This window comes from Ovis aries, chromosome 11 (genome assembly GCF_016772045.2).
Source record: "Ovis aries strain OAR_USU_Benz2616 breed Rambouillet chromosome 11, ARS-UI_Ramb_v3.0, whole genome shotgun sequence".
NCBI classification, from domain to species: Eukaryota; Metazoa; Chordata; class Mammalia; order Artiodactyla; family Bovidae; genus Ovis; species Ovis aries.
In genome coordinates, this window is record NC_056064.1 from 29,555,422 (window position 1) to 29,569,662 (window position 14,241).

At 49.8% G+C, this 14,241-nt stretch overlaps 1 protein-coding gene across 3 annotated transcripts; it reads right to left on the reverse strand.

Moving 5' to 3' along the window:
* Positions 1-2,149: 2,149 nt before the first annotated feature.
* PIRT (phosphoinositide interacting regulator of transient receptor potential channels) lies at positions 2,150-13,823 on the reverse strand. Of its 3 annotated transcripts, none has more exons than XM_027975467.3 (2): positions 13,667-13,823; positions 2,150-5,811 (listed from the first exon to the last, which is right to left on the reverse strand). In XM_027975467.3, exon 2 carries the CDS (start codon positions 5,695-5,697, stop codon positions 5,290-5,292), a length of 408 nt encoding a protein of 135 aa, XP_027831268.1. In that variant the 5' UTR covers positions 5,698-5,811; positions 13,667-13,823; the 3' UTR covers positions 2,150-5,289. The 3 variants fall into 3 exon arrangements, with proteins under 3 accessions (XP_027831268.1, XP_042111606.1, XP_042111607.1); XM_042255672.2 differs by lacking the exon at positions 13,667-13,823 and adding an exon at positions 13,014-13,316; XM_042255673.2 differs by lacking the exon at positions 13,667-13,823 and adding an exon at positions 6,807-7,350.
* Positions 13,824-14,241: the final 418 nt, after the last annotated feature.

Below are 14,241 nucleotides of genomic sequence, written 5' to 3' on the forward strand. Positions count from 1 at the left end.
GGGCTGGATGAAGCACAAGCTGGAATCAAGATTGCTGGGAGAAATATCAATAACCTTAGATATGCAGAAAGTGAAGAGGAACTGAAGAGCCTCTTGATGAAAGTGAAAGTGGAGAGTGAAAAAGTTGGCTTAAAGCTCAACATTCAGAAAACTAAGATAATGGCATCTGGTCCTGTCACTTAATGGGAAATAGATTGGGAAACAGTGGAAACAGTGTCAGACTTTATTTTTGGGGGCTCCAAAATCACTGCAGATGGTGACTGCAGTCATGAAATTAAAAGATGGTTACTCCTTGGAAGAAAAGTTATGACCAACCTAGAGAACATATTAAAAGCAGAGACATTACTTTGCCAACAAAGATCTGTCTAGTCAAAGCTATGTTTTTTCCAGTAGTCATGTATGGATGTGAGAGTTGGACTATAAAGAAAGCAGAGTGCCAAAGAATTAATGGTTTTGAACTGTGGTATTGGTGAAGACTCTTGAGAGTCCCTTGGACTGCAAGGAGATCCAACCAGTCCATCCTAAAGGAAATAAGTCCTGAATATTCATTAGAAGAACTGGTGCTGAAGCTGAAGCTCCAATACTTTGGCCACCTGATGCGAGGAACTGACTCCCTGGAAAAGATTCTGATGCTGGGAAAGATTGAAGGTGGGAAGAGAAGGGGATGACAGAGGATGAGATGGTTGGATGGCATCACCAATGTGATGACATGAATTTGAGCAAACTCCGGGAGTTGGTAATGGACAAAGGGAGGCCTGGTGTGCTGTAGTCCATGGATTCACAAACAGTTGGACACAACTGAGCGACTGAACTGAACTCAGTAGTTTGCCTTGGAAATGAACAGAGATCATTCTGTCGTTTTTGAGATTGCATCCAAGTACTGCATTTTGGATTCATTTGTTGACTATGAGGGCTACTCTATTTCTTTTAAGGGATCCTTGCCCACTCAAGTAGATATAATGGTTATCTGAGTTAAATTCACCCATCCCAGTCTCTTTTAGTTCACTGATTCCTAAAATGTTGATGTTCACTCTTGCCATCTCCTGTTTGACCACTTCCAATTTGCCTTGGTTCACGGACGTAATGTTCCAATTCCTCTGCAATATTACTCTTTACAGCATTGGACTTACTTCCATCACCCGTCACATCCACAACTGGGTATTGTTTTCGCTTTGGCTCTGTTTCTGCTCTCGTCCAATAGCATATTGGGCACCTACTCTTATGTTTGTGTGTGTGTGTGTGTGTGTGTGTGTGTGTGTGTGCTCAGTCATGTCTGACTCTTTGCAACCCCATGGACTGTAGCCCGCCAGGCTCCTCTGTCCATGAAATTCTCCAGGCAAGAATACTGGAGTGGGTTGACATTTCCTTCTCCAGGGGATCTTCCCGACCCAGGTATTGAACCTGAGTCTACTGCACTGAAGTCAGATTCTTCACCGTCTGGGCCACCAGGGAAGGCTAGTTCCTTTCTTAATCCCATTTAATTAAAAATTATTTTAAATGTGTAGTGTGATGTGGACCATTTTTTAAAAAGTCTTTATTGAACTTGATACAGTATTGCTTCTGTTTCATGTTCTGGTTTTTTGACCTCAAGGCATAAGGGATCTTTATCTCCCCAGCCAGCGGTAGAACCCATACCCCCTGCATGGGAAGGTGAAGGCTTAACCACTGGGCGACCAGGGAAGTCCCTAAAGAATTATTTTTTGAAGTTATTTAATGGTGGTGAAATATGCACGGCATGAAGTTATCATTTTAACTATTGGTACCTGCACAGTTCGGTGGCATTGTTGTGCAACCGTCACCGCCATCCCTCTCCAGAACCTTTTCTTCTTCTTCAAATCAAACTCTGTCCCCGTGAAACAATTACTCCTCATTCCACTCTCCCCAGACCCTGGCAGCTGCCGCTCTGCTTTCCCAGGCTGAGGGAGGTCCCTGATCCCCAGAGACAGGGGGACAGGAAGTCTGGCCCCGTTGTGGTCTTTCTGCTCTGGCTTTCCCCTCCTGTGTCTCTCTCCTTAGAGACGTAGTGAATCCTGGAAGGATTTGGAGGAAAGATACACTGCACTGATTTGGAGCTTACTTGTGAAAGTCTTTGTTCTAAATATATCAGTTCCAGGTCTCATGAAGTCCTGGAAGAAAAGAACGTAGAGGCTTAGAGGAAGAAAAGAACTCTATCACACAGGTTTGTCACCTGTGTGTAAACAGGAATTTTATTTGGCTGCAAGTAATGGACCCAAAATAGTGGCTTAAATGAGATATTATTTGTATTTCCTGTAAGACATGGTTCTAGGCAGTCCAGTCTCTTCCCCTGGACCACTGATTCATTCGGGAAGGTTCTTTTTCCATCTCTCAAGAGCAGGCTTGTGGGGAGGGAAGCAGGAGCTTCTGTTCTGTCTGCTCTGTCAGCATCTCAGAGTGGGGTCATCAGCTCCCATGGGGTCCCCGAGGAACCAGGCGTGAAACCCACACAGTCCCATTTCTCCCAGATAGCACATTGCTGGGAAGGGTGTGTGGTGATGGGGTGGGTGGGGGGTGCATTTTAGAGGATTGAATTAATGGATGAGTCTGCAATTCCTGATGGAACAGAATGAAAACACAGCGGACACTGGCAGACAGGATACAATTTAACATCCCATCAGTTTTTTTTAGCACTTAGATTAAATGGACTTCTCCCAAACAGAACAGAAATGGGTGGGATAATACAATCCAGTAACCAGACGCACAGACACATCCATGGCATGGAAGGAGGCATGGCGGGGATTTTTTTGCCAGAAACGTGGCATCTGACCAGGCACATGCATTCCTCAGACTTCTGTGTGGCAACGGTCTTTGGCAGAAGCCCCTCAGCCTGCCCCAGGTGTGCTTCTTGGTCCACAGTTATATGGAGAAGCCCAGCAGAGGAGGGAGGTGAACAATGAGAAACCAGCTTAAGGAGCAGGGAACGTGGGCGAGACTGTGGGAGCCTTCAAGGTCAGCCCAGACCTTGGATACCTTCTAGAGTCTTGTGGTCCTCAATCTGCCCTCCACCAAGGCAACATGTGGTAGCAGCATCACCTGGCCCCCGTTCCACGGCAATGCTCAGATGACAAGCTTGTGCGGGGAGGAAATGAGACTTGGGACATGTGGATGACCATCGAACCAGCCAGGGGTCCTCCCTGCTTGCTCCCAGGTGGGAAAGCACAGAGGACTCTGAGAGTGACAGGGTGGGGCTGTTACGGAACCTGCTTTCATGTCAGAAACCATCTGTAAGCCACATGGGGCACTGGAGCCACAGTGAGTGACATAGTGACTGACGACACCCCGTGATGGGCCCTGACTGCCTGTGTGCAGGGGCCAGGTGACCGTGCTGTTTGAATGAGAAACATGGTCATTCTGGCTGAAACTCCCCGAACTCTGGCTCCTTGGGTGGGCAGGGCAGGGCGTGTCCCCATGTCACAGGTACCTGCCTCCACAGAATTTCCCATGATGCAGAGCGAACAAGGTGGTATCCTGACTCTGCATATGGAACCACGGCAATAAGGATGGAGACACCTGGAGGCCTGTTAGAGAGCGAGGTTGCCATAGTGATGCAGTCCCGGGCAGGGGCGGAGGCGGGGGCAGAAGGCTGAGGAGACACTCCCCTGGTGATCAGATGCTGTCCACTGGGCCACAGGCCTCTGGAAGCCTGGCTTCCTCACAGGTGCCCTCCTGGTCTGGCCACCTGCGTATGCTGCAGAAAGCCTCTGTTTGGGAGAGCACTTACCTCATGGGTGATTTCTGTGTGGTTAGCCCTGGGGAACCCCCACCCAGTCTCTGCCACAGACCCAGGAGGGCTTCGAGGAGAAGCTTCAGTAAGGCACTTGGGGAAGCAGGTGGCGGGGCGAGGAGCAGGCCAAGGGAGGGGCTCAGGTGACCATTCCAGATCAGGGAACTTGCTCCACGGTTTCCTAATCATTCCTGCTCCCCTCCCCCAGCTCTGCACACACTGTTCCCGCCAAATGCTTTCCCTTCCTGCCTGTGCCAGTTCTCCTCTTTCCTCTGGTTCTGTTGGTTCTGTTGGCTGCACAGCCTCCAGCTAGACCAGACTGCTCCCCCGCCTCCTGCCGCCACGTTCCTGCCCCCACCCTCACAGCCCCAGAAAGGACTCAGCACCAGGTATCCGGCCGCCTGTTGGCCTGGCCGTGTCTTTCTCTCCATGTGGAAGATGAATGCAGGGACCGGCTGTCTAGCTTGCTCCTTCTCAGGGCCTGGCCCCAAGCTGAGCCCTCGCTGAATGTCTGTGGGTGGGTGGGTGGGTAGGGGCTGGGAGAGCGGAAGTCAGGACTTTCTGAAGTAAAAGCCGTCTCTGGAAACCTCCAGACACTCAGCTGTGGAGTCGAATCTCTGGGTTGTGATTCTTGATGGGGATGAAGCAGAGCAAACGCTTACAGAAGCCCTTTGCACTGGCTCTCCATCCAGCTGTTCCAGAATCTGGGGTCGGGGGAGAAGGAAGTTAGGGCAACATGCGCTTGTTCTTGGCTAAGTGTCCAGTTCAGATGGAAGAGTAGTCACGGAGAAGGAGTTAGAAGGTCAAGGGGAGACTGTGATACCCCCTAGCACATGCCACCACCTCTGGTGTAAATACTGTATAACTGAAGGCTAAATTGCTTCTGCGACTAACTCCCAGAGCCGTTTCCAGGGGAGAATGTGCCTTCTTGGAAAGTGTTTCTTCCAAGTCAACCTTCACTTCTCGCTCTTTGGAATGTTTGGTACTTGTAACTTATATGATCTCTTGAAATGCAAGCTAGCAAGTCGCCCACAGAGAGAGCTCGGGTGGGTAAGCCCAATGATCAGGACTTCCCTCCTCTCTGCAAAGGGCCTCTGCTGGTCAGTCTGGGTTCTGGAAGGAAGCAAATGCAGAATCCAATTCAGGCACTCAGAAGTGTAAGCAGGAGGTTCTTCTCGGGGGGCAGTCCATCTCAAGGAGTTTCCCAGCATGCATAGCGCTTGGCAGAGCACATTCATTAGATGAGCGGTGCCTGGACGCGCAGGCTGAGGCGGCAGCCATGGAAGGTGACTGCTGCGGCCCCGATCTGGGGGGAAGCGCAGGACACAGCAGAGACTAAATGAGGTCATCCGGTGGTGCCTCCCAGCCACACAGAGGGCGCAGCCCTGAGCTTGCTTTTTCCCATGGGGCCCAGAAGAGGGTTTGCCTGCATCAGTTTTATGGCAGACTCCACCACCCAAGGGACCAGAGATGTTGGACTCTGGCCATCACACCTTCTCCTGGACAAGGTGTCGGGGTGGTGGGGTGGACAGAGGGCAAGGTTGCCATCAGCGGTTCAGGAAGAAGGACTTGAGGTTCTGGAAGAACACTGACTTCTGTCTCTGCCTCTGTTTCTTCTTAATGATGGGCACCCAGACCAGCCCACACACCAGCATCATGAGTCCCAGAGACAGGAAGGCAGGCCCCACCATCTTCAGGACCTTGAGGCTCATATCGCCCAGTTTCAGGGTGTAGGCCAAGCAGGTGATGACCACACCGAAGAGGAGGATGGCACCGCCCACAGACATGATAACGATGGGTTTGCGGTAGATTTCCCAGTTACTCCGGGGGGTGGCGGTCCAGACGGACTCACTTCTGGAGCTGATGCACAGGGAGCTGGCTGTCTGGCTGGGCAGAAGGTCCTTGGACTCGGGAGACTTCTCTTCGACCTCCAGGCCCTTGGGGAGGGCCTCCATGGTCACTGCTTCTCGAGCCTGGGCTCCTGGGACCGGCAACGGTTAGAAGCAAGGGCAAGGACTCTTCACACACCCTTCTGTTCTCAGCATCCGTCTCCAGCCCGGCTCTCAGTGCTGAAGTCAAAAGGAAAAGCAGATGAGATCTACGAAAATAAGAAGCTTTTTTTTTTTTCCCCATGTGAGAGATAAATGGGCTTCCCTGGTGGCTCAGACAGTAAAGAATCTCTCTGCAATGCAGGAGACCTGGATTCAATCCCTGGGTCGGGAAGATCCTCTGGAGAAGGAAATGGCAACCCACTCCAGTATTCCTGCCTGGAGAGTTCCATGGACAGAGGAGCCTGGAGGGCTACAGTCCGTGGGGTCGCAAAGACTCAGACCCGATTGAGTGACTATCACTTTAACCAACTTCTTATTATTTAATCAGGGAACAATGATGTCCCTTAAAAGAACAAACAAAAGCTATAATTTACGAAATGTCATCTCATTTTCAGACTCAACCGCTTTCCAGCTGTGTGATCTGGAGTGTGTTATGGCATCCCTTCCAGTCCCCACTCCTGGGGCCTCACATTCTTCTTCTCCCTTTGTGTCTCCTGTTGGGGCACCGCAGGCCCCTCTCAAATAGCATTTACTAATATCCCTTTTTGTGAGCAGGATGGGAGAGATTTCAGTACACAACAGTAAATTTACTGGGAAGGTGAGCTGTGTTGGATGAGGACTGAAGGCCCTGAGGGGCTGGGCTGGGAGGATTCAGTGGAAGGAAGGCCTGGGGTGGGGGCCTCCTGGACTATCCATGGTTTTGCATGTTGGCTCAGCCCCAGGGGAGCAATTTGAGAAGGGAGATGGAGGTCCTTTCCCCTTGGAGGCCTCTTCTGGGTGTCAGGAGGCAGATGTAGTGCGTGGAGATGTATCAATGTCTGTTGCACAGAACTAGGGAAGGTCAGGCTTCAGGAGGAACACCGGCCTTGGGGCTCCAGAGCATGAGGAGGAGATAATAAACCCCACACCTGTCCATGCAGGACTCCAAACTTGAGCAAGAGAAGCTAGATGCTATCTTCCATTTACAGAAGACTCGAAAACGTGTAAGACGATCAGTGCCACATAGTGGTTACCTTCAGTTGGGGTGGTGACCGGAAGGGGGACTAGACGGAAACTTCTGGAGTGCCATCATGATCCAGCTCTCTCTCTGGCCATAGCCAGTTACATGGGCTGTTTACTGTGACATGACTACAATCATGTGCGTGTGATAAAGATCAGTAAAATGGCATGGACCTAGAGACGACCATACTAAGTGAGTAAGCCAGACAGAGAAAGAAAATGTCATGTTGTCTATATGCGGAATCTAAAAAAATGATAGAAATGAACTTAAATACAAAACAGACACTGACCCATAGACATAGAAAACAAACTTATGGTTACCAAAGGGAAAAGGGGGAGAGGGACAAATTTTTAAAAAGATCAGTAAAATATTTCAATAAGGAAAATAAAAAAATATAACTAAATACCGTATGTCCCTTTTTTGGATTCTGACTAGAAGAGACTAACCGGTACATTTTGGGATCATTTTAGGGAAATTTGGCTTTGGTTTAGATGTTAAATGCCACTGAGGATTTAAAATGTGTATTTGGGGGCTTCCCTGGCAGTCCAGTGGTTAGGACTTTCACTGCTGTGGGCCTGGGTTCGATCCCTGGTTGGGGAACTAAGATCCCACAAGTCCTGCGGTGTGTCTAAAAAAAATTTTTGTATTCAGTATAATGATGATACTGTGGACACAGAAGAAAGCGTCTTAATGAGTATAGAGTTATATCTTGAAACCACATACAGGGATGAACTGTCTCAATGGCATGATATACATGAAAACATGAACCTCCAGATCAGATATGACATAATGTTAAAGGTTATAGAGTCTTTTTATGGAAGATGGATGTATGGAAGTTGGCTATCTTACTATCTTACCTAAGTTGTTTATCCTACTATAAACATGTTTGCAAATGTCTGTAACAGATGAGACACTGAATATACAAATGGACAACAGCCAGACATGTCTAAAGGCAGAACTCTGACCCATAACTTGCAGCAACCAGCCTGAGAAACCAGCCTGAGAAACCACCAGCCCAGGAAGCCAACCCTCTCTCTGGAAGTCAGGCTTCAAGGAAGTCACACCACTATTCCTAGTAACTAGCCCCACAAGCCTAACAGACAACTACTTTTGACAAATACACCAAAACTATTCCATGGGGGAAAGGGAAGTCATTGCAACCAGCGGTGTTGGAATAACTGAATATTCATATGGAAAAAAGTGAAACTTGTCCCCCCTCAGAACATCAACAAAAAATGAATTTGCGATGGATCATGGGCAAAACCTGAACATAAAAGTGAAAACCGTAAAGCTCTTAGGAGAAAAAAGTAGGAGGATATCTTTGTGACCTGGTAGTTGGCAAATTTCTTAGGACAGAGATGGCAATAACCAAGGAAGAAAAAAAAACCCCAATAAATTAGATTTCATCATAATTTAAAACTCATGCTCATTGAAAGCTACCAGAAGAAAATGAATAGGCAAGCTATGGACTGGGAGAAAATTTTAGCAAAATATGTATTGTCAAAAGATTTGCATCTGGAATATGTAAAGAACTACCACATGGGATTAATCTCAACACTAACAGCACAATTTGAAAAATGGGCAAAAGATTTGAAGAGATCCATTACAGAGGAAGACAGATGAAGAATAAATCCATGGGAAAAAAAAACACCTTGAGATTGACATGCAAATTAAATGAAAGATGAAATGCAAATTAAAACTACAAGGAGATACATTCACTCACTAGAATGGCTAAACTTTAAACATCTCACAACACAAATGCTGGTGAGAGTAGAGAACAACCAGAGCTCTCGTGGACTGCTGGTGGGAGTGTAAAATTGGACAGCCACTTTGGAACCAGGTCAAATAGTTTCTTGCAAAGGGAAACATCCACCTTCCCTTTGAGCTAGCAATTCCACTCCAGGATAAATGGAAACCTATGTGCACCAAGACTTGTTTAAGAATATTCATCACAGCTTTGTTCATAGTTGCTCTAATCCAGAAAACAACCCCAATATCCACGAACAGGAGAGAAGAGGAACACACGTTGTATTTTCACAAATATACAAAATACTATTCAACAATAAAAAGGAACCAACTTTGGGTACACACACAACTTGAATGAGTCCCATAGATGTGGTGGTTGAAAGAAGTCAGATATGGATGAGCACATATAATATATGTTTCCACTTATACGATCTTCTAGAACTTTCTAAGGAAAAATCTAGGGTGACAGATCTCAAAACAGTGGTTGTAAGGGTGGGGAGGAAATAACTGGGACTTTCTGGGGCCAGTGGAAATGCTCCATCTCTTTATGTCAGTGTGGGTTACATAGAGGATCCATTTGTCAATGTGATACACTAAGATTTGTGCATTGCAATGTGTATAAATTATATCCGGTGAAAAAGAACCGTAAAAGTCATAGTAAGAATAATCGAGTGGGTCAGTCTGGGGAGCAGGTGAAAGTGTAGTTAAACCAAGAACAGCAGAGTGTTGATAATGGTTGAAGTCCTATGATGGAAATCGGGATCCAGGGTAGAGGTGTGGGCAGGAAGCACGTTACCCCAGAAAAGGAAAGTGGGAGTGTGGGCAGGGGCAAAGTAACCCCAGAATAGGAGAGAGAAGGAAATCTATGAGGTGAGAGTGTCACCTGGCTTTTACAGGAACCCTCTGTGCTGATTCTGAGAAAGAGAAGATCCCTGAGAGAAAGAGAAGGTACATCTTTGAGAGACTGGGATTTGGGGACAGAAGATGGATGTGGAGATGGGAGTGGAGATGGAGGTGGAGATGGAGATGGGAGTGGAGGTGGAGGTGGAGATGGAGGTGGAGGTGGAGATGGAGGTGGAGATGGAGGTGGAGATGGAGGTGGAGATGGAGATGGAGGTGGAGGTGGAGGTGGAGGTGGAGGTGGAGATGGTGGTGGAGATGGACATGGAGATGGGAGTGGAGATGAAGGTGGAGATGGAGATGGGAGTGGAGATGGAGGTGGAGATGGGTGTGGAGATGGAGATGGGGGTGGAGATGGAGATTGGAGTGGAGATGGAGGTGGAGATGGAGATGGGAGTGGAGATGGAGGTGGGAGTGGAGATGGAGGTGGAGATGATAACAGAGATGGAGACAGAGATGAGAGAGGACGATGGAGGCAGAGATGAGAGAGGACGATGGAGGCAGAGGTGGAGTTGAGAGATAGGGGGAGAGAAAGAACAAGCATTTTACTGTTTTCACCTCATCCCTGGAAAGATATGTTCAGACGGTAAAGCATCTGCCTATAGTGTGGGAGACCTGAGTTCGATCCCTGGGTCAGGAAGATCCTCTGGAAAAGGAAATGGCAACCCACTCCAGTATTCTTGCCTGGAAAATCCCATGGACGGAGGAGCCTGGCGAGCTACAGTCCATGGGGCCGCAAAGAGTCAGACACGACTGAGCGACTTCACTTTTACTTTCTTGAAGGCAAACTCTTTCACAGAGCCAGGAGGCCTTGGACAGAGCAAAGACAGGGTTTGGTTGGCAGAATTAGTGTCCAGAAGGGACTGTCTCTAATCTTGTTAGAGCACGTCTCCTTATCTGTGGCATATTTGTAATGGGCCAGGTATTTGGAGACCCTGCCTACGAATATCTCTTCAGTGTTTGCCCTTGACCGTGTGTTCCCCAGGTTGCTCCACAGTGCTCCAAACTCTAGACATGGAGCCACAGACACACGTCCCTCTCCGAAGAGGAGCTCTGGGCGTCCTCATTTCCTGGCTCAGCAGCATCTCTGATGAACAAGGTGAAGTGACATCTCAAAATGAGAGGAGAGAGAAGCAGGAGCTTTCTGGCTCTTTCTCACGCACTCATAGGTTCATTCACCAATGCGCGGTTGGGTGGGTTGCATGGATCTTGCAACCTGGTGAGCAACACCGAGTGTCCAGGATAGTAAGGACCATATAGTTTTCCTTCTGGTAGATTCTCGAGTGTCAGAAATGCACCACTTAACGGATGGCAGTTAAAAGTGAAATAAGCAGGTCACTGCCCTGGAGGTGACCAGAGGCGTGTCTGTTCTTACAGGGCTGGACATTCTCCAGTCGCTCCCTGAGTCCTTGCAGGGCCGGGCCTGGAGCTTCCTTGGCTTCCTGTGCCTTCCAGCAGGTAGCTCAGCACCTGGCTGGGGCTTGGGGATCACCAGTCACGTGGTAAATGACTCACTAAGCAGCGGAACTGCGATGGGAAGATTGAGCATCTTCAATCTTCTAGTTAGGGACTAGCTAACCTGGGGGCAGGAGAGGCAGCTGTGAGGAGCAGGGGGACCCCCCTGACTGCCCTCCTCCCTCCCTGGTCTCTGATGGACAGACCTCTCGTCAAGACTGGGTTCTTTCTGCTGGCTGGCCTTCCTGAAGTCTGCAGGGTGCCCCAGTGGCTTCTCCAAACAGAAGCAGCACCTGGTGCATCAGGGGAGTGTCGACACTTCATACAATAACAATAACTGTCATTTCTACGACTCTTACTAGGGGCTGAGGACCAGGCTCAGTGCTTTTTCGGCAGTGCGTCATTTCCCTCTCCTGACAAGTCACTGAGATTGGGACAATTATTATCCCATTTTGCAGGTGAGGAAACTGAGGATCAGAAAGGTTAGGTGATTTGCCCAAAGTTACTTAGCAGGTACATAAAGAACCAGACTAGAAATGGGAGTCGTGGAGCCTGTTTGGCTGCAGAGCCTGGGTTCGAGTCTATCCTGCTCCCCGTTGGGAAGGTTTTGAGCTTTTGCTTTTCTTTTTAAACTAGGGGAGTGGTGAGTGAAGAGCGCAATGGGGGCATGGGCCATGAACAGAATTGCAGGGTGGCTGCTTCGGGTGAGGCACTAGGCCGACACTGCTGGGTGAAACTGCTGAGGATGTGCGGGCTGGAGCCTGGGGCCTTGAGTTGCAAGTAGCAGAGCAAGAAGAGGCCTGTGGCAGTGGCCACAAGCACCCCCTCCCCGCCACTGCCATCATCCCAGTAGAGCACAAAATGCCTAGCACCTGCCACTTTCTTCACCTGCAGCATCTCTTATTAGCTCCATGAGGTTATTGTCGTTCAGTCGCTAAGTCATGCCCGACTCTTTTGTGACCCCATGGACTGCAGCATACCAGACTCCCCTGTCCATGGGATTTCACAAGCAAGAATACTGGAAAGTGAAAGTGAGCGTGTTAGTCACAGTCTTGTCCGACTCTTTTTGACCCCATGGACTGTAGCCCAACAAGCTCCTCTGTTCATGGAACTCTCCAGGCAAAAATATTGGAGTGGGTTGCCACTTCCTTCTCCAGAGGATCTTCCCGACCCAGGGATTGAACTCAAGTCTCCTGCATTGGCAGGTGGGTTCTTTACCACTGAGTCACCAGGGAAGCCCCAGCTCTATGAGGGTGGTACTGTTATTATCATTCCCATTTTACAGATGAGGAAACTGAGGCTCAGAGCTGCCTAAACCCAAGTCATGGTCTTTATATTCTACTGTGTTTGCTCAAGAAAGAAGCCTGCCCTTCCCCTTCATTTAACACTGTCAATATTAATAGATTGCCTGCTTTGGCCAATAAAATATCAAAATGCCCAGTTAAATTTGCATTTCAGATAAGCAACGGATGCTTTTACTTATAAAAATGTTCCAAAGGTGACCTGGGACATCCTTACACAGAAATGCATTTGTTGTTTGTGAGAAATTCAAAAGTAGCTGGCATCCTTGTTAGTATATCTGCAGCCCTGATATGATAGGAGGCCCCATTGTGCTTGGGGCTGGAGTTATCAGTCCTTTCTCAAGCTTCTCATCCCTGAGAGGAGCTGGACTATTCTGGGAATTGCAGGGACTGAGAGCAGGGGAGACAGGGCTCACGTCTCCCAGCCAGGAGGTGGCCCAGAGGGAAGGGTCCTTTTGTGGGACAAGAGGGGAGGGCAGGTTGTGAAACACAAGTGACAGAGATAAGAGGATTCCTGAGAAAGACCCAAGTGTGAGTTTCTGTATGGAACTCCCGAGACATGGAGGGTCTAGCCTCTCTCACCGGGGTCATCGCAGCACCCCCACCCAACGTCACTGCTGGCTGCTGGCCATCCCCCAACCAGACATTCTGTTGGTAACTCTGCCCCCCATGAGGTGAGTGCTGCCCCTAGTGCTTGAGCTGATAAGGTTTCTGAATCAGCTGCTGCCGTCCCCGGGGCAGGGCCACCCGTCTGTCACCTGCTCCCAGGGCTTCTAGGAAGGGAAGTTCTCCAGCTCCATCTAGACAGGGCCACTCACCTCACTCTTCACTCCATGCAGCCGGAGCCCGGGCCCTGCCCAATAACAAGGTGGAAAAACAGCTCAGGTGGTAACGTCTGCTTTTCCCTGGGTGTGTGGTCCCCAAGGCACACATCTCCCATGCACATTTTGTCCGTGTTTATATGGGCCAGCCTGCGTTCCCCTTCCCGACACGGAGTCTGCCCAGCCCTTGCCTGCACCTGCCCTGGGCACCTGCCACACCTTCAACTGGGAGGGATGGACTGGCAGACACTGAGGTCTGATGGGGGTGCCTAGGTCTAGTTCTGGGGTCCCTCTGTGGCCTCTGGGACCCGAGGACGCCTAGCACTTCGAGTTTGGCTCTTCTGTGTCAGCTCGGGAGGGTGGCCCCCACCCACAGCTGTGGAGGGTTAAGGCTGGCTGCCCTACTACAGGGAAGAGGCGGCCGCCTGCACCCAGCTTCTCCTTCTCCAGGTGCAGCACGGGGCAGGGCAGCCCACCCCATCACCTCTCCCCCCGGGTGCAGCCAGCCCGCCTCCCCTTAAGCCGGCTGTGCGCATCTGCCTCCCACCTCCGGCTCACAGACTCAAGGCGCTCTAAAGCAAAGTTAAAACTGGCTCCTTCCTCCAGGGAACTGGAAGGAGGGGCAGAGGGCCAGTGGCCTCCTTACTTACTGTGCTCAATGCCTCCTGGGGAAGATGGGGGAGTCCTGGGGATCACACACAACTGGCGCCAGGAGGAAGCGGGCAGTGAGTTCCTGCTCAAGTCCTGCACCTCAGCCCCGGGAAGAAGCCTCGCTGGCCCCTCCAGGAGCCGCGTGTAGCGAATCCCAGTGCAGAGCTGGCTTCAGCGGGGTGAGCTCACCAGGATGTGGGCTAATGGGTTAACCCTTGGTAGGCCGCCGGCAGAGGCTCTTGTGATAGGGCTTTGGCTCAGCTCTGCTCAGCTTCTAGTAGATGAATCTGCTGAAAAATTAATGAAGCTTCTTTGCAGTTGGTCTTCAGGTTTCGGGGAGATTTGGATGAGGCTGGTGTGTGGGCAGAGCCACTCCTCCCAACCCCAGGCTCGGAAATCTGGAGATGTGGATCCCTGGGTCAGTGGAGTGTGTGGCTCTGACGGTGGTGGCTGCCAAAAAGTGGATCACTCAGAGTCTGCACTAGCTCGGTCCAGGGCAGGTCTTGGCCATGGGACCTAGGAGGCCTGTTTGTTCTGGATGTGGGAGAAAGCAAGTGTAGACTTTTTTAACATC